This window comes from Protopterus annectens, chromosome 10.part0 (assembly GCF_019279795.1).
Source record: "Protopterus annectens isolate FY-2018-M chromosome 10.part0, PAN1.0, whole genome shotgun sequence".
In the NCBI taxonomy this organism is placed as follows: domain Eukaryota; kingdom Metazoa; phylum Chordata; order Ceratodontiformes; family Protopteridae; genus Protopterus; species Protopterus annectens.
This window is the reverse complement of record NC_056744.1, coordinates 898,241,684-898,265,830: the sequence shown is the minus strand read 5'-3', so window position 1 is coordinate 898,265,830 and position 24,147 is coordinate 898,241,684. Positions and strand designations below refer to the sequence as shown.

The 24,147-nt window shown below is 39.3% G+C and overlaps 1 protein-coding gene across 1 annotated transcript in view; it reads right to left on the bottom strand.

Moving 5' to 3' along the window:
* The window catches only part of ABCD3 (ATP binding cassette subfamily D member 3), a 1,370,685-nt gene extending 1,347,293 nt beyond the window's left edge, over positions 1-23,392 (bottom strand). The window contains exon 1 of the mRNA XM_044085690.1: positions 23,235-23,392. Within this exon, the coding sequence (XP_043941625.1) occupies positions 23,235-23,344 (110 nt within the window). The 5' untranslated portion in view covers positions 23,345-23,392. The remainder of the gene's footprint in view (positions 1-23,234) is intronic.
* Between the last annotated feature and the right edge of the window lie 755 nt (positions 23,393-24,147).

Below are 24,147 nucleotides of genomic sequence, written 5' to 3'. Positions count from 1 at the left end.
ACAACTTTACCTTGCAATAACAGTCAAAGAGGTTTGCTGGTTTTGTCATAGTATACCTTTTGCGACTAACTTTTTTTCGATAGTCAAGCTTTGACTACCTCATTGCCCTTTTGCAATTGACAAAAGGCTGTTGGTGCCAATGGCAGAGTTGTTCATGTTGGTCTTGACATCAGTCTTTGAGCATGTGAACCAAGTGACTGGTCACAAGAAACATTTTGAAGATACAGTGAATTAAGAAATACATTGATTCCTTCTCGTTTGGACTTTTCCCCATCAACTTCTCTGCATTAAACCATTAGCATGGGGATATTCTGGACTACTGGTTACATGAATGAAATCCCAAGCTCTAGCAAATTCTTTAAAACACTGACTAGCAAATTGTGCACTGTGGACCATGATAAATCATGGATTGGGTGCAGTTGAAGAGGTTCTTTCTGCTGATGTGGTTAACTACTTTAGCAAATTGAACAGGAAAGCATCTCTCTTTCAATATCTTTGGACATGGAGGGCCAAAAAACAATGCCTCCTGCCCTACTTTTAGCCGATTCAGTACCTGGGTGACCTCTGTATTCCTCTTGTAATGATTTAGGAACTACCAGGTTTCGGAACTTTCAAAAGGATACCATCTTCCACAATGATTTCATCTCTATATGAGAAATGCTGTTGAATTTCAAGTGCCAAACTTGTCCAATGTGTTTGCCATCATTGACATGGCTTTTGCAGAACTGGATCGACAGCAGTATGGTTTCTTAACTCATATGCATTTCATCATCACGGCTTGATAACTTCCATAACTTTGAAATCTGCGGTTTCATTTTCATGCTGCTCCGATGTCTTTCTGCGTGCCAGGCAAAGCATCTGCGATATGCATGTGTTCACCTTTGTTGGAAACAAAATTGTACTTTTGCAATTTTAACATCTTATGTTGCAATCTTGCTGAAGCGAAATGTAGTGGTTTGTTCAAAACTGAACCAGATCCACCAGCCATTGGTATCTGAATTGGTCTTCTCTACATTTAGGCATTGAATTTGGAACATACAAACAACTGCAAGAAGCTCTTTTTTCTATTTTTACATAGCGCATTTCTGTAGGAGTCATAATGCATATGCAAGTGGAATGCCTTCCTAAAGACAAGACCAATTTACTAAGCATCACAAGCGAGAGTCACAAGTTTATGATCATAATCTCAGTGTAGGTGGACTGGAAATTCTCTTTTTCAAAGTATCAAATGCTTCTTGATGCTGCTTATACCAAGACCATTTTATATCTTTGCATGTTAACTCACAAAATGGTGCAGAAAGCTCACTAAGATTACAAATGAACTTTCCTAAACAGTTAATCATACTCAGGAAACATTGTAGGAATGCGACATTCTCTGAAACTGGCATTTATTGCCTTTACCTTCGATGGATCAGGCTGAAGGCCTGAACTTGGGAACATGTGACCAACATAGGCAACTTCTTTCAATCTGAATTGACATTTTAAAGGATTCATCTTAAGGTTGACCTCACATGGATGATCTAGAACTTTCCTTGAGGTTTCTGTTATGTTCTTTTTTCCCCCCACTGCCTCAATGTCATCAACTATAACGGCACAAGAATAGCCAGAGCATATATTTGTTCCATGACACACTGGAATACTTCTCTGGCAGAACTGATCCCAAATCGCAGCCTCAAAAATTCACATCTTCCAAATGGTGTGCTAAAAGTTAATAAAGACTATTTGTGATCAAACAAAATTTGTTAAAAGGAGTTCTTAGCATCTAGGACTGAGAAAACACTGGAATTTGCCATCACTGCTGTTACCTCCTCTAATGTACGCATTGGGTGATAATGACATTTTAAGAGCTTTAAGTCAAGAGGATCAATACACATTTGAATATCTAAGCTTTTCGTACAGGCCACTACCATAGACTATACCCATTCTGTAGGTTCTGGCACAGAAGTGAGAACACCGGAACTAACCATTCTAATTCGGCTTTAACTTTATTGTGCATTGCTACTGGAATTTTATGTGCTGGTTGAACTGGATTTACCTCATATTTCAGCTTCAGGAAATATATAACTGGAAGCTTGCCACGTTTCTGTGAAGACATCAGCATACACTCTGAAAATATATGTTGTGAAAAACATTTTCATTCGTATTGAAATGAACTGGTTTACTGAGTGAAATCAAATCCATACATACAGCATCTTCAAGGCCTAGTAATGACTGCACATCTCTGCGAACTACATAGAATTGCAAGTCATAGCTGTTGCCTGCAAAAAAATGGCAAGAAAGGACTGCAGTGACATCTGAATTCGTTCACCACCACAAGCAACTAACTTTGTACACTTGGAGTCAAAATACTCTCCAGCTTTTACTTTTGCATAAGTTTTTACTGACATGACATTGCATTTGAATCCAGTATCCACTTTGAGCTCTATTGGTTTCCCATTAATTTTCACAGTACAAAACATTTCACTCCTTGCTGACACACCTGAATTTATTGTTAACTGTTACACCAACCACAGAAACACCATCAACATAAAAAGATTTATCACTGCCATTCAAGTTTGTCACAGTCTATTTCATTCACTGCTCGCCTCGGATTAATCTTACTATTAGCCAGTGCTGGTTTCCAAAACTTTTTGAAATGATTCCCCTTTGTACATTTGTGACACTGCTGACCATAAGCCAAAACACTTTTGTCATTTGGATTCATGACTGCCCCCACAATTGCGACAACTAACAATATGAGTTAACGAGGTAAAACTTTTCAGTTTACACTTGAGGCTTTATAGTCTTAAAATTTCTGTTGCACACTGTCGACATTTGCAGTAGCAGTGACAGAAACATCTGTATGTTTTTCTGTGAGCTCATATACTGGCAAACTTCAATAGCTTTGCTCAGTGTTAATCCACTATCATGCAGTAGAATTTTCCTCACTGTATCATTTATACCACACACAAGGCAGTCTTATTAAATCACCTTGCAAGCCCCAGATTTACATGTTTTTGCTTTATTTCATAAAATCAGTAATATACTTCAATAGTTTCACCATGCTTTTGATTCCTTGTGTTAAATGTATGCCTTTCCATCTTTACAGCTGTTACTGAGGGTTACACAGTTCCCTGAATTTACGTTTTCAACCGTCTGGATCTTCCTGCATTTCTGCTTGAGCAATAATACCACAGTTTTCTCCCTCTCCCACATAAAGAGCAGGTGCATATACAAAAGAACATTCTCACTCAATGGCCTCTGAGCCAGCTAAATTGAGAAGTATAAACGCTCGGGTGCATGAATCTTTATCATGTGCAGCTGCTAAGAAAATATATTCTTGTTCAAATACATGTCAGTTCTCTACAACACTGCCATCAAACACCAAAGGTTCAGGTCTGAGAAATCCATCTGACATGCTGTTAAAATAAACGCAAATACCTTGTACACTAATCGTTTTACAAAATCGTTTGATATGCCGTAAAAGTAAATGCAAGTACCTGTAGCACTTTAGACATTCATTGCACCATGGAGAGGCTAATACAACTTAATGCGTACATTCTTAGCAGTTTGGAGAGATTTGTCCAACTCAGGGCATTTCATTGTACTTTGAAAGACTAAAATGGCTTCTGGCACTTTGTGAAATTTAAACGACTTTGAATCCGACTTCTGACACCATGCTGAATGATGACTGAAGGCATCATGACAGTTTAACAGACCGTTTATTGTACACCAGACATAGCTGCTTCAGTATGCACATTCTAAAGCTTACTTGTAACACATGCTCAGTACATTTAGCTTAATACCGCCCACCAACCTGGACAGTTCCTTAAACTACAGTGGCCAATAAGGTACAGAAAGCATAGCACTGCACACTGCTCTACATGGAGCTACACAGATTCTCTCAACTAAAAGAATTACATTAGCCCCAAGTTAAACAGGCTACAATTTCTAAAAGGCATCTTCAGTCTATGCACTACAAGCTCCAGGGTAGCTTTCTCCTCACTGACTGTACTATTCACTCAGATGTTTTGTGTGATACATGGTTTGACTACCTCAGCTTTCATTTGACTATGCAACCAAGTCATTTAGACAGTTACTTAGGACAGCTGTGAAAATGGGCTAAACAAGCCCCATGCACAGTAATTACTTATGAACCTATAATTGCACTGTATGAGCATCCAGCGTGCTGATTATGCTTCGATATTTGGAAAGACAAATCAGTTAAGCATCTACTGCCAATCATTAGCGGACCGGAGTTCCACTGTGGCAACCCCTAACCAGGAAAAGCCGAAAGACAACAACTAGCGTGGCACAAAACCAAACCTTAACAAAATAAGCACCCCCCCTACTAATGTTGTTAAGGTCAGGTCTAGCACTACATTGTACAATCTGCCATCACAAATGACAGTGGCAAAATAAGAGATTTGTTTCTGCCTGCTGCCCATTGTTAACTTCCCTGACTTTCTGTTCTAAACTTAGAAAGTTACTAGAACAGAATATACGTTTGCCGGATTTTCTGAAAGATACAAAGTCTGAAACCTAAATGTATGCCATTACTTAGTGCCTTATATCCCCAGTAATTTCTCCAAAACCACAGACTTTGTGAGGCGAACACCCAACATAGGAGGCAGAAATCTGGATATTCTACAAAAAGCTGGACAGTTCGCAGGGAAGGTGAATGTAAACTTAAGGGGCAGTGCTACACTACCTTTCTGAAAGAGCTTCCGAAGTGTTTTATTGACTTTCAAAGCTGGTGAATCACTAGGTAAATTTCTTGGCATCCATCTCTCGAACACATAGTAATACAGATATCAGCAAACTGCTCATAATCCTCTACGTTTATCCTCCATGCCCAAGATTAGCCATAGATCTTATAATCAAAGGGAATATCAATTAAATGGTTTCACATCCATATTACATTTCACATCTTATGTACAACTGTAGCTTCAATTTCTCTCTCCTTTTTTCATTTATTTAATAAGTTGCATGGGGGTCCATGGTATCCTCTTTTCATGCAAGGAAAAGAAAGAAAAAAATTTCAGATTCAATCACATAAAAAACCTACTGCAAAGTAAGCGAAAATGAGATTTAAGTTCAGTTCAGAGCCTACCTCAGAAAACGACTTCAGCTTTGTCAAACATCACTATATCCAGTAAGCAGACTTTACTCAAAAAAGTGTGACAATCATTACTGCACTATAAAAAAGTATTTTTGCATTTTTCTGTTGTTTTATTGAAGGAAAACTTTGCTATTTTGCCACCTTACTAAGCTAGAAAAGCCCAGTTTCAGATACCTGGACTGTGTTTAAGCTTGTGCGTTTGCAAAAAGGAAGTTTCTTTGTTCACCAGTGAGAGTGGGGAGCTCTGAACAGCCTACCTGCCCTTGGAGTGGTTTTTGCCCAGAAACTGTAGTTTTATTGGCCATTTTGGGCTAATTTCTCTCTTTAATCTTTCTGATAAAAACCGCATTTACACGCCAGGTAGCTAGGGTTAAACTATTCTCAACTCCACAAAGTCTACTCTTCAGTTTTTCCCTTGGAACTGGACAAACCTTCAACTTTAGCACTCAAACCATTCCTTTTACAGCCCAGCACTTGCTTAAAAACTCATAAGCACTAAATACCCCTAGCACTAGCCCCCCTAATACTGTCCAAAAGGACAAGGCTCTCTATTCGTCCCCACCAGTCAATCAGAAAAACAGCTCACTCTACCTATTCAGGCATGTCTAAAGGGCAGTTTCCGGTGTACTCCAGTCCAATTGGTGAATCTGGGCATTTTGAGGCAATGTTACAACTGCCTCATGTACACAGACAACCCTCTTCCTACCACCAAACACTAATATAAGCGAGAGATGAAATTATACAGCCAGACTGGAGGCATAGCGCTCTCAATCCCTGACTGTAACTGACTCAAGAGGAGAAGGGTAATACTTGCAACACACCACCAGTCTCACATAGAACTAACAAACCAACACAGGCAAATAACACACAAATACACGAAAACATACTCGGAGGCTCTAAATAAAAATCTGCAAAAGCAGAGACCTCCAAAGCAGACATCCAAGCAACCTCCACAACCCATCACCAACCATGAAACACATACTTCACATAACCAGTGTGCCACGCAATCACAGCCCTTAAGGCAAAATAACATACCCAACACACTAGTGATAGGCGACTCACTAGTCAGGCACACTGATGTCCCACTAACTAGGCTAGACAAAGAGAAGGTTACAGTTAGCTGCCTGTCGGGCACCAGGATCCGCCACATAACACAAGCACTCAGGTCACTCCAGAACAAGTACAAATACGACTCTGTCATTATATATGTTGGTGTGAATGACCTGAGACTTACCTACCTGGACTACATGAAGAGACATGGAAGAGCTCTCCGATCATGTAGCCCATGCAGGTATGACCCTGAATAGCATCCTGCCCTCACCAAGAAAGATGCCACAGTACAAAGACAAAATGATAAACTTCAATTGGCTAAATTTCTGGTGTCATTCAAAGGGGATCCAGTATCTGTCTGCCTGGGATGACATGCTCGACAAGCCACGTTTCTTCGCAAGAGATGACTTGCACCTGCCCCCTTATGCTTTCGGATACTGGCAGAGGCTCTTGCCACCTCCATAGTGCCTTTTTTAGGCAAGGCTCAAAAAGACAAACCCACCACCGTAAAAAGAACAAGTAACCAAAAACTAAGGGTAATGCTACTCAACGCCAGAAGTATAAACTTCAAAACGCACCCCCTCGAGGCACTCCTCAGTATGGAGAACACAGATATCTGTGCAGTAACAGAAACCTGGTTTAAGGCTCCAGAGAGCACCCCAGCACTACCAGGCTATAACTCTTATACCTTTCGGCCACAGAACCCAGACCGAAACACAAAAGGCAGGGGTGTATCCATATTCATCAAGGATACTCACACCTCCAGGTTAGTGGCTCAGCACGATGCATCAGAGATCATCCAAGTGCAACTAACAACGGGCAAAACTGCAGTCCAAATTGTAGCTTGCTGCAGATCACCCACCATGACCCCCATTCCACATTTCTGGAGACACTGGGAAATATGAAGGTCCTACCAAACACCCTAATACTGGGTAATTTCAACTACCCAAACATTAACTGGGAGAAATACTCAAGTACTAACTCCCTTGCCCAAGGCTTCCTAGAACTTATAAACTCTAATGCCCTGGATCAACTGGTCAACATCCCCACCAGAGGGAACATATTGGACCTGGTCATCACCAATATGGGCGACCAGTGTTCCACACCGGACGTCAACCCCTTGCTGGTTAGAGCAGACCATAGACTAATCACTCTGGATATTCACATTCAAGGAAACCACAGTGAAAAACTTTTCAAAAGCAAACTTCATGTTGCTTAAGACCGAGGTGGAAAGGTTCACAGCCCCCACACCAATGGGCAATGCTTTCCAAGCTGCTGAAACCTATATAAAGGCACTCTATGATCATCTGCAGGAATGCATGGATCGTGCTATCCCAAGTACAACCAAGACTTACTCCTCCAAGAAAAGGAAACCAGTCTGGTGGACCCTTGCCATAAACAGGATCTACAATAGGAGGAGGAAACTACTACAGATAAGAGCAAAATCCCTAGAAGGAAAGACATCCCTGATCAGTATCAGCAAGAAACTACAATCCCCTCATTAAATCATCCAAGGCTAGCTTTGAAACAAAAATTGCCAAGGACTCCAAAGATAACCACAAAGCATTCTTTAGCTATGTCAAGAACCTAAGTGGAAACTCTCAGATCTGCTCCGAGTTGGTGCAGAATGGCACAAAATACACTGAACAGACTGATATTGCCAACATGTTGGCAGACAGGTTCAGTGCAAACTTCACACCCCTCTCACCCCCTAAAGGGCCCATAACCATACCAGAAGAATGTAAGGCCCCGGCAATCACCACCACACAGGTTAAAACAGCCTTATCCAAAGCCAAAAACACAGCCTCAATGGGACCGGACTGTATCCCAGTTTGTGTCTTACAAGAGCTCCAAAATAAACTAACCCTTCACCTAAACACACTGTTCAAACTCAGCCTCTCTACAGGCTACATACCCACAAAGTGGCGCACAGCAACAGTTATCCCACTCCACAAAGGTGGCGCCACAATGGACCCCAGGAACTATCGCCCTACAAGCTTGACTAGCCTGGTCTGCAATGCTATGGAGTGCATCATGGAACTCATTAACAGAGACATTGGGAACCTCCAAACTTTGGACCCCACCCAGTTTGGCTTTATTGAGGGCAGATCATGCCTCCTAAACCTGATGGATTTCTTTGAGACAGTTACCAAGGAATTAGACGAGGGTAAGGAGGTCCACAGCCTACCTAGACCTCACAAAGGCTTCCTGACACCATTCCCCATTCTGGTATTATAGACAAACTCACCAACCTGAACATTAACCCCTACGTCACGAGATGGGTTGCAAATTGGCTCATGGATAGAAACCACACTGTGAGAGTTGCAGACTCTAGGTCCGACTCTAAACCTGTTACAAGTGGTGTCCCCCAGGGCTCAATCCTAGGACCCCTCCTGTGCGGTATAAACTTCTCAGGAGGTACAGGCAAGCACAGGAGGACTTTGGCTGACGAAGTTCGCAGATGACTGCAAACTAGGGGCCATAACTGATTCTCCAGCTGATACAGACACCCTCCAGAAGGGTCTCACTGAGACAGATACCTGGTGTCAAATCACGGCCTTAAGCTGAATGCCAAAAAGTGCAGAGTCACCCCCTTTGGAAAAAACAAAGTACCCGCGAGCTACCATATAGTTGGTAGTCCGCTAAATACAGAAAGTAATAAGGGGTCTGGGGACCCAAGTAGATAGCAATCTCTCCTTTGATAATCATATTGCCAAAGGTGGTTAGAAAATCCTTCTATGTGGCCCACCTAATCTCAAAAGGGTTCACATCCAGAACAAAGGAGGTTATTGTGCCTCTCTACTCATCACTTATTAGACCCATTATAGAATACAACGCCCCATTTGGGATGTACCTTACAAGACACCTGCAACAGCTGGAAAGACCACAAAAGTACCTCACCAAGAGAATTACTGGCCTCAAACAGATGGACCTATGCAGCCCGACTAAAGAAACTCCAGCTGTACTCAGTTGCATACCACTTACTCAGGGGTGATCTCTGCTTGACATACAGGCCATGTCCAACCCAGAATTGATGGATATGCTCCACTAAAAAAAAAAAAAAAAATCCCCCCCCCCTGAGAGCCACACGCTCTAGGGATATAAACCTTACCACAAAGATAAATAGGATGTGCTGGGAGGGATAGATTCCTGACCCAGAGACTCTCCCCCCCCCCCCATGCTTTGGAACAAGATTCCAATACACATCAGGCAGAGCCCCTCCACTAGCACTTGTCAAGAGAAACCTTGACGGGTGGATGGGAAACAGAAAATTCACCCTGGGGATCACGGCAGTGGCTCTGCTGGACAGAGGCGCAAGGAACTAATGGATCTGCTGGTCCGAGGCACAGGGAACTAATCTAAGGGAGTGGCGAAAGCCACACTGTCTAGGCTTATAAATGCCCTTGGGCAGATAGCCTAGTACTTACCTATGAACCTATTTTCCTTACAGATACAAGGTGCAGCGTTTGATTCTCATATGGGTTAAATTGGCTAGGCTTAAAATGGCCCACAATGGCAGTTATCCTAGTACTAATCTAGGACGCTATACATGAGAGCGACACAAAAGTAAATATTTTATACATACACACAAAGTTATGTGCCTATTTGCAGATACATACAGAAAGAGTATTAGCACAGTCACTTCAGTTTTTCTGAAATTCAGAATAAGGTGCCCCATGTTATTAAGAGTCAAACCCGTAGCCAGATTTAGGCGCAAGCGAACCTTGTGGTCACTAGTGGCCCTCAACCCCAGTGAGCCATCTTTTTTTTTATCGGTCAAGCCAATTAAAGTTAGCATAGCAATCTTACGTACATAATAAATCAGGTGGGTAATAACTCTTGGGATTCTCTATATGAACTATGAACTGGCACTGCTTATTCTCAATGATTTAATGATATCTCCTTTTGTAGTAACAGTGTTTTGTCAAGTAACAGGCTTCATAATTTCATTAAAGTATTTTACCACTGACAGTGCCCATGACTTAGTTTTAGTGAGGGGAAAATCCCCACCAGCAGGATTTAACTATCATCATAGCCAGCCTTAGGCACACAATAAAAATTGCAGCAAGGGTGGGTCCTAATAATACTGAACTGAGTGGGGGCCCTGCAAAAGCTGCTAATGGGTGTTTGAAAATGAGAAAAAGAAAAATTGTTTTTTTTTCTGATTACATATCCTAAACAAGGTCCTGAAAGAACCTTGTTAGGATAAAACCGGTAATCAGTGAATGAACATGAGCAATGTCGGCACTAGAGATATGTGGTCCAGAGTAACCCACCTCAGGGTTTACCTGGGATTTTAAAAGTAGATCCTCCCAATCTTCAGGGATGGTTTTCTGTTTACAGGAGTTATAAATACTGGCAGGATGCCACATTTTTTGCCTAAGAATTCTGGACAAAGGTAAAAATAATGGCAGAATAAAGGCTCACAAATCATGAGCACTTCTTATATATTTCTCTTATTTTACTAACTTTGTAAGTAAATTACATTCATTTTTGAAGGGGGCTTTCAAGATGGCTATACATTGAGGAATAAATTAATTACAGCTATCCCAGTGTGAAAACACAAACTCAGAAAGAGTCAAGTGAATTTGTCTTCTTGGGTAAATTTCAGTTATTCGCTAGTAAGTGCACTGTCAGAATATCAGCAAAGAAGAAATTTAAGAGACCCTGAAGGAAAATTACCCACAAAAGGTGAGGAGGAAGCACTAGCTGGGAAGAATCCTGCAGCTTATCAGCAAAAAGCAGTTCAAGTTCCAAATTTGGTGCAAGACATGACCTCCAGTAATCTAGAGGGAAAAATGAGTTAAATGTTCTCAGAGTTCATTAAAATAAATGAAACACTGAAAGAGTTTATCAACTCAAATAACAGAAGGCTGGAAAAAATGAAATCAGCTTTAAATATTCAGATGAGCTAAAACTGCAAAAATCAGACATAAAAATAAAGAAAAGACTGGCAGAGTACAAAACTGTTTAAAGAAACATTTAAAAAAATGGCAGAATTAGAGGACAGAGCACATAGGGAAAACCTGATATTTTCCGCTGTACCACAAAAACTGGAAATAAGACACAACTTTATGAAAGCACAAATAAGCAAATGGACCGAGCTGTTAATTGAAAGGGCACATTGTGCACCTGTTCCAAACCTGGCCAAGAGAAAGCAGCCAAGACCTCCAACAGTAAAGATGATCATCCTACCACCAGAAAGAGTTGATTCTGACACAAAATGTGGCAGAAGGACAAAGTTCTAAAATTTGGCAATAGTAGTGTGTTTGTGGAAAATGAGTACTCCCTGTACACCAGGTGGAGTAGGAGTAAATTTAGGTCAGCAACTGAGGAATGTCAGGAAGCAGATGTGAGATTCAAACTGCTGTATCCAGCTACCTTCATGATCATTTTTTTTTTCCTGGAGGTCAAGTCATTTTTCTGAAGCACAGCATGCCAAGGAGGAAACAGAAGCGTTTGCCCAAGAAAAAGTAAGCAACCAAGAGGATTCTGCTGCTTATTCTCCTGATAATATAGCTGACAGAGGCTATGCCAGTGAAACTATATCCAATGTTCCAAAGGAAAATGCTTGAGACAAAAAAAAAGCAGAGGGGTTGACTAAAGGAACCAGGAGTACATTGGAAATGAAGCAATGACTGGAGATGGAGATTAGCAGGAACAAAAGCTGCAACTTGGAAATTAATAAATGTGGGACTACAAAGCATCAAACCAGGTTTCTGAAATACAGCAGTACAAGAAAACCTGGAAATATTGCATTTTAAATTTGTAGGCGACTCCAAAGCACATGCCCTTCATTTCATTAATGTTTGGAAGAACATTAATGAGAGGGGAACAGGAAGGAGAGAGGTAACACTTTGTTCTTAACAGTATTCTTCCTTTGTCCAGACCAAGTAAAACTGCTACGTTTTCCCTTACCTTTGCACAGGGCATGACTGGATTAAAATCCTCTGGCTTATCTAACAATACGTTTCAAGTGAAACCAAGTAAAAGAACACTGGATGAATTGAATTTTTTTTCTTCAGCAAATAAATGTTCAGAGCAACATGTAGCTAAAGACAACTGTATATCTAGGTGTCATGTTTTCATGGAAAGCCAAGGGCAATTAAAACAGAACACTTTTTTAAATGGCTAATAGAGGTCTTCTACATCTGGGACTGGAACAGAGATAAAACAAAAAACTGACAGCACTAAGTGTAAGTAGAAGCAGGTGTCCTAGCATGGACAACCTTCAATATAGGTCAATTTCAGTTTTTGAGTGCAGCTGACATTCTGCTACAACTGTTCCTTTAAGGAAGATTAAACTTCATTATTTTCGAAGATGAACATACAGTATTGTGTTTATATTAAGTTAATAGGTTAAAAGGTGCATTTTGGAGGGTTTTCATTAAAACAAAAAAAAGTCTTGCAAGCTGTGACATAGGTCCAAATGGAACCAATTGTATAAATCAACTTGCCAAACACTGGCGCACATATGTAAAAGAAAAGATGAAACTAGACATTAAAAAAGTTATAAGAGGTGGAGTAATAACTTTCATAATTGTAGCACTTTCCAGGATGATGTGTCTTTCAGCTTTTCCTGGTTAGGGGTCGCCACAGGGGAACTCAGGTCCGCCAATGATTGGCAGTTGATTTTTACGTGCAGAGTTGCCAGCCCTGACGCACAACCTTCAACGAAGGTACGCCCATTCATGCACATCTCCATGCAGAATACGCTCTAGCCGAGAATCGAACCGGACAGCGTCTTACTGTGAGGTGACAACGCTACCTCAACACCACTTTCCATAATATCTATAAATGTGAATGGCCTCACAGATATATACAAGAGTAGTGAACTATTTTAAAAATGCAACGTGCAAATAGCTATGCTACAGAAGACATGCTTGAAAACAATACATAAACAGGGCATGTGACTTTGATAAAAAAGAAGAATTACAGGAATATCTGGGACAAAGGAGAAGGGGAGTACTTCTATTAATTGCTAGAGGAGCTCCAATAGCGATAGAAAATGGAAAAAAAAGAATGGTAGATTTGTAGAGGAGGAGGCTACTGGCAAGGGAGGAGGATGACAGCAGCATGCATGTACATTCAGCCTAAAACTGCTACAATGGAGTTTAAGACAATTCTGGGAAAAATAAATCATCTTTCAGCAAGGAATATTACTTATAGCTCGGGGATAGAATTTGATTTGCAAATCTGGAGGGCCTAGCAGGGAAATTAAAACAGGACAGGTTTTTTAAGGAAATTATGAAAATATTTGGTATGGAAGGTGTGAATTCACTAGTAGGTGCTTAGAGAAAATTTATACATTCCCCAAGGTACAAAAACTGGGCTAGGCTATTCAGAAATTATACTTCCGGGAACATGTGCATTTAATTGAAAGTTTTGATACGAATCCAATAACTATTTCAGATCACATGCCAACAACTAAAATAAACATTTAGAGTAATGAAAAAATGGCACACTGGTGCTCCCCCACCTATCTGTTAAATGGAGAGGAATTTAAAGAATGGGTAGTGGACATCATTCACAAGTTATTAGGAAAGCTAGAAACAGCTTCTAAAAATATAGCTAAGAAGTGGGACAAAATGAAAGTGACTATAAAAATATGGTGGAAATAAAAGAAAAAGTTGTGGTTTAAGTAGTAACAAGAATTTAGGACTGAGGTTAATGTATTGCAGAATAAGGATAATTTCACGGAACAGGAGGTGCAACTGCAAATTGCTAAAGAGAAAATAAAGGACTACCTCAACAATATGCATGAGTTTAGAAAGATTGCTGTTAAAACAGGTTTTTTTTTTTTTTGATAACTTCAGAGCACAAAAACATTTAGCATAATGGTGCAGCCAACACAAAGTAGACAGGGCTGTTGCAAAGCTTGGGGAGCCTACAACAAGGAAATTAACCAGAGATCCTATAGAGGTATTAGAAATTTCAGAAATTTTATGCAAATCTATATAAAGCAGAGAAGTGTGGAATCTAGAAAAAGTACAAATGGAAATGCTTACAGAAGAATTAAAGCATGCCAATGTTAGAGTTAGATGGAGCTTAAGTACCAACAGTTAGGATAGGAGAAGAGCAGATAAAAATGTTGAGATGTATAACCAAACTACAGAACGCCTCCAAGAATAGAAAGTATTCCTATGGAAGTTTGAGAAGCTAGGAGAGAAGAAAGTGTTAAAGATCCAGAAGGTTTGGTTTAACAGTATTTTAGGAGAAGCATCAACATCCTAAAAAAAGCTGTGGTGGCTTTAATACCTAAAGATGGTAAAGACCCATCAGATCCAGCTTCATATAGGCCCATTTCAATTCTGAACCAGGATTATGAAGATCTATGCTTATGGCTAAAAGAATGGCAAAGGTGATGCGAAAATTGATGTGGATCGATGTGGTTTTGTAGAGGGGAGACAAACATTTGAAAACATTAATAGAACAAAGATAATTCACAGGGAAGCAGAAGAAAACACCACTGTTGTTGGTGGGTCTTGATGAAGACTAAGCATTTAACAAAGATGGAATTTTATGAGTAGGACAATGGAAGCATTTGCATTCCCTGGCACAATAAGATTAGTTTGGAGGCTCTACGAGGATCAGAGGTGAAAATTAAAGTGTGTGTGTGTGTGGGGGGGGGGGGGTCCTCTCCAAGCTCTGTTTGAACAGAAGAACCAGGCAAAGGTATCCTCTTTCCCCTTTGTTATTTGCTTTATATTTAGAACCAGTGGCAAAGAAAATAAGGGACTCAAATTCACAGGTGTAATTGGCATGGTAATCAAGAAAAGTTGGCTTTATTTGCCGATAATATTTTTCAGAAAAGAACATTTCAGGTCTCATGTAACATCCTGGGACAGTTTCCAGTCTTTCTGGGATATAAAATTAATGAAGATAAAACACAGGTAATAGCTATAAACTATGTACCCATACACAGATTGGTTCAGCAATACCCATATTTAAGGGGACACTGTAAAATGAAGTTCTTGTATGGGTTAAAAAGAACTAATTTAAGGCAGCTAAGGATATGTGGGAAGACAAAAAAAAAAATGAAAAAGCTGAGAAATTGGAAACTGTGTTACATATATCGATATGGATAGCAAGACAGAAGCCATGAGAATGTTTTTAGACCCTTTAGTTTTATACACAAGTCAAAAGTTTTTATCAACCAGAGAAAAGTTCAAAAGTAACTAGTCATTCAGACCATACACAACAGCTGAACGAAATTCCATTTCTCCAAGCACATACACAAATCAGAAAAAAACAAACAAAAAAACACACACACAAACAATGGCACAATTAAATGTGAAAGCACAGAAAGCAAACAGCTCCATCAACAGCGATCTCTGACAGTCCACTCAGCTCCCTCTTCAACGCTAGCATATCCCTAGTCCAATCTGGTCCCCATCAGCAACACAGATCCACGTACAATGCAAGCAGAAGGCTGGCAGACAAAAATCATGCATCTGCCACTGTGTCCAGAGCAACCACCACCAGAAGGCCTGAATGTCCACAGCCAGCACAGCGACCCTCCAGACCAACCATCCACACCACCACAGTCATCACTCCAATGCAGACCCCATTAGCAGCCCACAATTAAACCTGGATCTCTCAGAACAAATCCAGTCCCCTAAATCAAACCTGGCTGCCAAGTCATCACCACTTTCCATCCTCCACACCATGCACTTGCACAACTTCCCCACTGAGGCCCAAAACTTTTTTTGTTGCATTCAGTCCAACATCACAAACTGAACAGGACACCACCAAGGACACCACAACACAACCTACGGGAAAAAAAAAAAATCAACACAACACACAAAAGTACATTGCAAGCCGGAGAGGCTGCTGCTATAACAGGCACCGCCATCTTACAGTTAAGTAAATTAATTTAATTAGCTAAGTAAATTAGTAAGTTAAAGTACAGTTAAGTTGTGGATAGCAATTAACACAGAGCTGAAGGATTACATCTCGTAGAGGAAGAGTGCAAGAGTCAAGTTGATCCTTCCAACAGAAAAAGGTGGTTTGGATTATCCGATATGAAGGGGCATTTCAGAGCTACACAGTTAAGATTCCTATACATAGCACAAGCAGAACTCTCTAATTCAACATGGAAAGGGTTGATGATGAAACAGTAGGGAAGCTCAAGAAATAAGGAGACTGGGATTTTGGATGCAGATCCTAAGGAGAGACTGGGATTTTGGATGTAGATCCTTAAGGAGAATAAATAACCATACAAATTATTATATTCATAAAACAGCATATAAAGTATTCAAAGAACTAAGCAAACAGAGGAAAAAAAAAGAAGGATAATTAGTAGGGCATACAAAATATTTCATGACAACTATAAAAATCAGAGGAGGTTAGAAAGAGAGACTGGATAAGCAATTCACAAAGAAACAGTGTGAGGATATATATGCATGTCTCCAAAATATGCAAAGTCCATAAGATTTAGGATCTTTGCCGAAGTATTTGCATAGATATTTTTAAACCCCGAGTAGACTAATGAATTTTTCCTCAGGTAGACTGTAAATGCTGGAGGTGTGATGTGGAATAGAGAGGTACATGAGAAAATATTTTTTGGGAGTACAATGAGTTGACAGACTTTAAAACTTCCCTGCAGACAGCTGTATTAGAAATACTGGGTGAACAAAATTGGTGTGACTAAGCAAAATTATTTTTTTAGCTGGGATACTGAAATTGTAATTTCCTGGATATAGTAAGGCCTTGTTTACTATATCTAGGAAATTACAATTTCAGTATCCCTGCTAAAAAATCATTTTGCTTAGTTACACCAATTTGCTCACCAGTAGCGTTGTCGCTTCACAGTAAGATGCTGTCCAGTTCGACTCTCAGCTAGAGCGTCTTCTGCGTGGAGACATGTGTGAATGGGCGTTCCTTCGTTGAAGGTTGTGCATCAGGGCTGGCAACTCGGTACGTAAAAATCAACTGCCAATCATTAGCGGACCGGAATTCCGCTGTGGCAAATCCTAGCCGGGAAAAGCCGAAAAGACACAACAGTAAGGCCTTGTTTAGTTTAATTCTGTTTGCCAAAAAAGCAATTACTAGAAAATGGAAAGCAAAGTCTATACCAACTGTACTAGAAATAGTGAATATAGTAAAAGAAATAGAAGCAGAATCTTTAGAAAAGGGTAAAAGCAAATTACATAAAAAAATGGAATTGTGGGAACAATACATGTAGAATAATGTTTTGGAGAATTTGAGGTTTAAGAGAAGGCAGGAACTGAATGAGCTATGTAATGTTTGACTGACAATGACTATAAAGATTACTATATGATGTAACATGTCTGCAACTGAAAATGTCAATACGGTTTGTTTTCATTTATACGAATGTATGACTGCATATGTCATAAGTGACAATTCAATAAAGATTTTTTTTTTTTTTTTTAATTAAAAAAAAAAACATTGTTTGGACAATAAGTATGACAGTCTAATGTATAGCATTACCGGACATCTGTAATCCAGAATGCTTTACCAGCAAATAAGCATTTTACAAGGCCAGGGCAAAAACATGAGATGAAATTAGAAATACTGGCAAGCATTACTGATGACTGCCAAACATTCGGTATTCTAATGTGGCAGTACTAGTGCTGCACAGTGTACTGCTATTTGCTGAAATCGGTATAAAATAAACTTTGCTATTGCTCATTACTGTGTGTGTTGCAGGACTGCAGTGCAAGACCAACACGCTGGCTACACTTTCTTTCATTATCACAATCCCACAGTCTGTAATGCCATTATGCTTGTGTGTGTATAGAGGAAGGAGGACATGGTTGCAGTGTATGCAAGTAACAAGTTGGCCAATGCAAGTAACAAGTTGACCATAATTTTTTTCGCATTCTATCACAAACATTGATCTTAGACATGATAGGAGGTTACCTTTGCTGGTTTGGCAGGAAGAGGATGTGCAAATGCAACTGCTCATTGCCAGGGTGGCACAGTGAGCAGCACTTCCAATTTATAGTGCTTTTCCCTGGTTGAATTCTTGGCTGTGGCTTTTTCTATATGCAGTCTGCATGCCCTCCCTCTCTCTCTATATATTTATCTATATGCTCTGGTTTCCTCCTGCATCTCAAAGACACGCAGTAGATGAACGGTCATTCATCCAGTTTTCTTGAAGGTAGAAGTGCAGTGTGTATGTAAAACATATCACTGATTTTTGTGTGCACACACAAAACACGAATGCTGGGCACACAACTGAGTAGCAATAAAAGAATGCCATTAGCAAGTAATTATCTTTCAAATTTGAGGTATAAAATACATCACATTATATTCAGACCTACAGTTTTTCTAGGGGTCTGGTTGCCCCTACACCCTACACTGTATGAATGGATTTCTGCCCTCAAATGCAACCATTCTAAAACCAGCCTACTCAGATTTGCACAGAAGGTTGCTGCAAGCTTGTGTAGTAGGCTGGAGATTATGTGGTCATTACCATTTTTCCTCACAATCAAACTTCAAATGTGTAAAGAGAAGGTCATTATAGATCAGAGCTAGGGACAGTGTAGTCATTGTTTCTTTTACTGTCTAGGAAAAATGAGCTGTGAATACATTATTTTTTTCACTTTCCTCACAACTACACACCAAGCACGTATGTAGGTGGCTGCTTCTGGGAGGGTAGTGGTGAGTGTGGAGGCATGCTAGGTACAAGTATGACAGTGACAGTAGTCACTTGAAATATGACTGTGGCCATTTGAACCTCTGCTTTCATCCCAATCCAATACCAGAAGGATGCACACACAGTGGCTGTATTCTTTTGAGGGGTAGGGAGGCAAGCAGTATTCTCAAGACAGGATTTATGTACAGTTGAGAGTCAATTATCTGAACTAATTGGGACCCAAGGTAGTTCAGATAATCTAACTGTTTGGATAATCAAATATATAATTGTACCGGATTAAAAAAAAAAACTTCCAAAAGCTTGTTTTTCCTGCACACAAGAAAATATACTTTTCAGCCATTCGGTGACTCCAGTGGACAATAAGAATATTTTTCATACGAGCAGGCTACAAGCTCAAGGGCACAACTTGCATCTTCCTGAAAAGAAAAAATACACTGAAATTCATCCTACATTTTATGGCTATGCCACCACAGGATCAAAAGTTAGGAAATGATGTAAAATACATGTCTGAGCATTTATAACCCTATGGCTTCACTGAATTATTTCCTACGCAGTTATTACTGTGCGGTCTTGGCCAGGTAAGGTGTGCTAAAGGATGAAAGTAAAGTTGAACAGCAACACTGAATTTCTTTACTTACTCAAATTTTGTTCAAGCTATCACTGAACAAAAATGTTATAAAAAAATATTAAAATACACTTGAGCATATAAACAGCAGTAGCTTCTTAAAGCTGTAAAATAAGTCAAGATGTGAAAAAAAGGAAGACTAATAATGCGCATGCTGTGGGAAAGCCGAGGGGGGAGGGCATAAAGCCATTTGCCTAGAGCTCCATTTCACTCAAGGCCAGCCCTGTACATAGGCTTCTTGTAATGTATGACTGCAACTAAATACCAGTCAGTCAATCTGTGAAACAGGCCAACAAGATGTGGAACACAAGCCTATCAAACTGCTACAATGTTGCATCTACAGTTCAGTCTGTGTGTACTAACTCTGCAGCATGAACTAAAAGGTTGCTTAGAATATGTGGCACTAACAGGGTGATACTTAGATTGGAAATGTCCAAGAGGCTCATGACTTGACATTTGTTGAGGATCCCAAAATACTAACACTAGCCTTTGTCTAATCAGTTAACCACTTCCAGAACTATAGTAGAGTAAATAATCCAACTAAATTAGGCAATTTCTGCACCATTTAGTCTGCCAGTACTAAAATAGTATGGTACTAACACAGTGATTTAATGAGAAAGCAGCAGTATGCCTTTAGATTGTACTAGTAATTATTCCACAGAGTTCAAACTTAATTTGCCTCTACCCCGAGCCACTAATTTTCTCCCCAAGTACAGTACATCACTCTATTCTCATTTATTCCAGCCTACAGATTTTACATTTCCTTTCTCACCTCCCCCATGTCACAGCCAGATCCAGCACTACGTGACCTAGGCAGTTGCCTACAGCTCAGTGTCTCCCATACTTTAGAATAATTAAAAAAAAATTTAAAGAAAGAGCATTTTGACTGATATTGGTGGACTGCAATGACAGAAGTGAGAGTGGCCTCTTGTGGTTGAAATGTTCTGAAATGGGTAGTTTTGTCATCCATACATTGTTTCCTTGCTTACTGGAAAAATGTTTAAAACTACCAATTTAAAACACATTCTAACAAGTGGTGCTGCATTACACAAAGAATATAACTTAATACAATCAAGAATGCATGCATGGTCCTAAAAAATGCGTGCAAGGAGTCTATGGTTTGAAAACAGCCCAAAGGTAAACAATCCGCCACTGTCCAGATGCCTTTTCTTTTGAATGCGAGTTTCAGTGGCAGAAAAGTTTACTGTTCATACCATGTCTGCGTTTGTTGTGAGACTGTATTGTGTGTTTAGCAAATAACTCTGTGTTTTCACTATAAAATTTGAAATAAAAATTTTAAAATTAAATCCAAATATCTGTAATCCTTGCAAAAGGTAAAGAAAAACAGCATGCACACGGACAAACAGCAAAGTAATAGGGCAGAACGGCTGAAGGGGATCCATTACCCTGGTGAGGGCCCCATCTGACCGTGATCTTGCTCTACCGCGTTACTATAATTTAAGTTTTACCCACCTATTTCAGTTACATATAAGCCACATCCTAATTTTCGTTCAACACCATATCTCACTCTCTCTTCTATCTTTAAAAAGGATGTTAAACTAATTGAATATTCTGCAAAAACCAACATGGATATACTCAATTACTACACTTTTTATTAACAGATTGTAACTCAGGAACTTTGCTTCCCAAAACTGACCGATATACTTAATTAAGCAATAACCGATGACGTGGTGTGGTATACTGAAGATTTACCCATGGTTGAACATGGTTTAATCACGAGGGTGAACCCCAAGTGATTAAAGTCAACCGTGGGTAAATTTCAATATATAAATCACAACCTCAGAGTCTGTTATTGCTATTATACAATGACATTATTTAAGAAAAAAAATACTTACTTTTCTTAAATAAGGTCTTTGTATAACGGCGCATTACTGTTCTTCCTGTGGTGGCAGTATACCGCTTCCTTGTGTTGATGCACTGTGCATGTATATGGGACTTGCATTCCTACGCATACCCAGTACATAAATGGTTTGAAACGGAAGCAACTGAGAAAAGAAAGTCTCTGTTGCACCATTTTTTTCTTATTTAAATTAAAAAAAAAAAAAAAAAATTGGAAACTTTATACCAATGGAAAAAAGTCCACGCGACCGGACTTTTTCCGTTGGTATATTGTGGGATTTATGGGATTTACAATGGGCACACTGGCCAATCAGCATGCACGTTTTGGAATATTAATGGGGTGGTCATTATATAATTACTATTTTTTTATTTTTATATTATTAATACACTGTAAATATGGAACTGGGCATACCTTTCAAGTGTACCTCATTACGAGGAACGTTCATTTGCGGTCTTACAAGTTCATGTTCCTCAAGGTTCCACACGGAAAGCATCATACACTGTGTTAGGAATTGTTTAACAGATATCCATAGTAAAGAGAACAGAATTATGTTAATTCATCAAGATAAGTTTTTATATGTAAAGATCACATTTTAACCATCCTATGAGTTTCCCAGGTGAAGATAGTTGTTAGTAGGGTGTTGGCAAGTGTTCCACATTATAAGAGGTAGTGTTCCTCATTTTGGAGATGAAGGGTTGACAGCTATACTCTTACATGACCTAATGGAAACGTTGGCTCAATCGGCCAACATAGTAACCAAAAGAAGTACTCTTGGTAGAAAACAAAAATTCATAGCTGTGACTGGCAAAAGGACGAAAAAAATTACATTTTCAGTGTATTCTGTAAATAGGAGCTAACCACTAGGTGCGCATTTTTAAATGCTGAGTGGGTAACAAGACAATATATAGTAACATAGGTAAACTCATATCTATCCCAAAATCCAAATTCACCTCGTTATGCAGTGCAAATTCAAAATTTTACCTTACTTACATGTCAGTGTAAAATTAATTCAAATTACCTTGGAAATGCTGTGAATAACCGACAAGGCAGTTTAGCACACACCGAAACGGTACTATATCTTTAGCAAGTATCTTAAACCAATATACACGAATGTTTGGTTTACTTTACATAATTTTAGAACATACAATTAGAAGAACGAAGACTCTTCTACACACATGACATAAGCGTAACGAGCCTAAATCCGGTTTCTTTCCGCGGTATTCAGATCAATAATCAAGTAAGACATCATTGTCAAGAACACCAACCACAATGGGGGGGGGGGGGGTTATACAACCCTTGTTGAAAAGGATTAGAGCACATAGTTAGCAAACTAAGGGGGGGGGTGATTACATCACCACCCCTCAGCAAACTACAGACAAATGCTAGCATTTACAGTCTACACATTACGTGGATACTCTCAACTACATTGAATCCACAAGTGGCACCTGCACTGCACTTCCGCATTCCTTATTAAATCTTGTCAATGGCAGCAGAAGAAACAGGTTAAAAATACATATATACATTTCAAAATGCAACATTAATACCCAGAGTAAGAAAATATTCGTAAATCATCCTTCACAACATAAACAAAGCGGGACCATTACAGGTATAACTTCATGTCCGACTTGCACACTAAACTGCTCAGTAAAACGTCTTACAGTAAAATGTTATTACAAAAATTAACATCAACCAAAGTAACCATAATCTTAAAGAACATTTCTGCTAGGATTGTTTTCTGCATAAGTACTATAGCAAGAATATATATCTGACCTCAAAAAGTATAGGCAACAAATGTAAAATAGTCAGACAAACTCACTATTAACAACTGTAAAAGCCCAATAAAAGCTTGCATGAATGCAGTCAACAGTAGACCCTGCAAAGGCCTTTGTAAAAATCTAAATACATACAGTCCCACTCATAAATACAGTGACAGCCAAAACTACATAATTAGGAGTATTTGGGAACCCACTACCTGTTAAGATTAGTACTGCTCCGCCTTCTGCTTAGCAAATATAGAACAAAAAGCGCAGCGGTAGCTGCAGATGAATTCCTAACAGTCAAGTACTTGCTGTACACCGCCATGATTTTAAGAAGACAGGCAAAAGCCGGGTGTAGTGACAAGGGATGCTGGGAATGGAAATCTAGCCCCACCTTTTTTCTTGCTAGCTGATAACTGAGTGAAAACATGGATTAATTATTTCAAAAGCGTATAGCATAAAAACATGGACAGGTTAAACCGGGATAGTAAATTGGTAAAATTAAAGGAAATATACGTATCTTTATATTTTTAGATGCGTAACGTGTTTTGTTTTATTTTAGTTAAGTTATGTGGTGTTTGGTAAGTGGACTGTGCCCCTAACGTTCACAAATTAATAATTGCGGTTATGCAGTTATAATGTGTGTTATGTTTAACATGCAAGTAGTTTGCTATAATATTTAGAGTTACAAAAACATATTACTGCCCCCGTTTCTGAAGAGTATAGTATGTCTTAAAAAACAAGGGTCTTTGCTATATAAACATTTTATATGCGAGTGCTCAATTAATGCAGGCTTGTAGCTAAAGGGGAGTTGAATGATCACCTACTGAAAATCACTCCTCCTTGAGTTGAAGGGTGTGCGTTATATTTTAGTTATAGTAATTTTTGATATCCGAATACGGTTCCTGGGTAACTTGGTTGGTTTGAAGCTCTTTTGTGCTCAATGTAAGGGGAAAAATAAATTAAGGTACAAATATGTTCCTTTTTGCGCATGCCTTTAGATTTTTAGTTAAAATATGTTTGCTAAGTTTTGAAACACGTAAATGTGAAACAGGATAAACAGCACAAATAATACAAGAATAAGCTTTCATGTTGCCAAAAAGTTAAATTCTGTATGGTTTCAAGTTT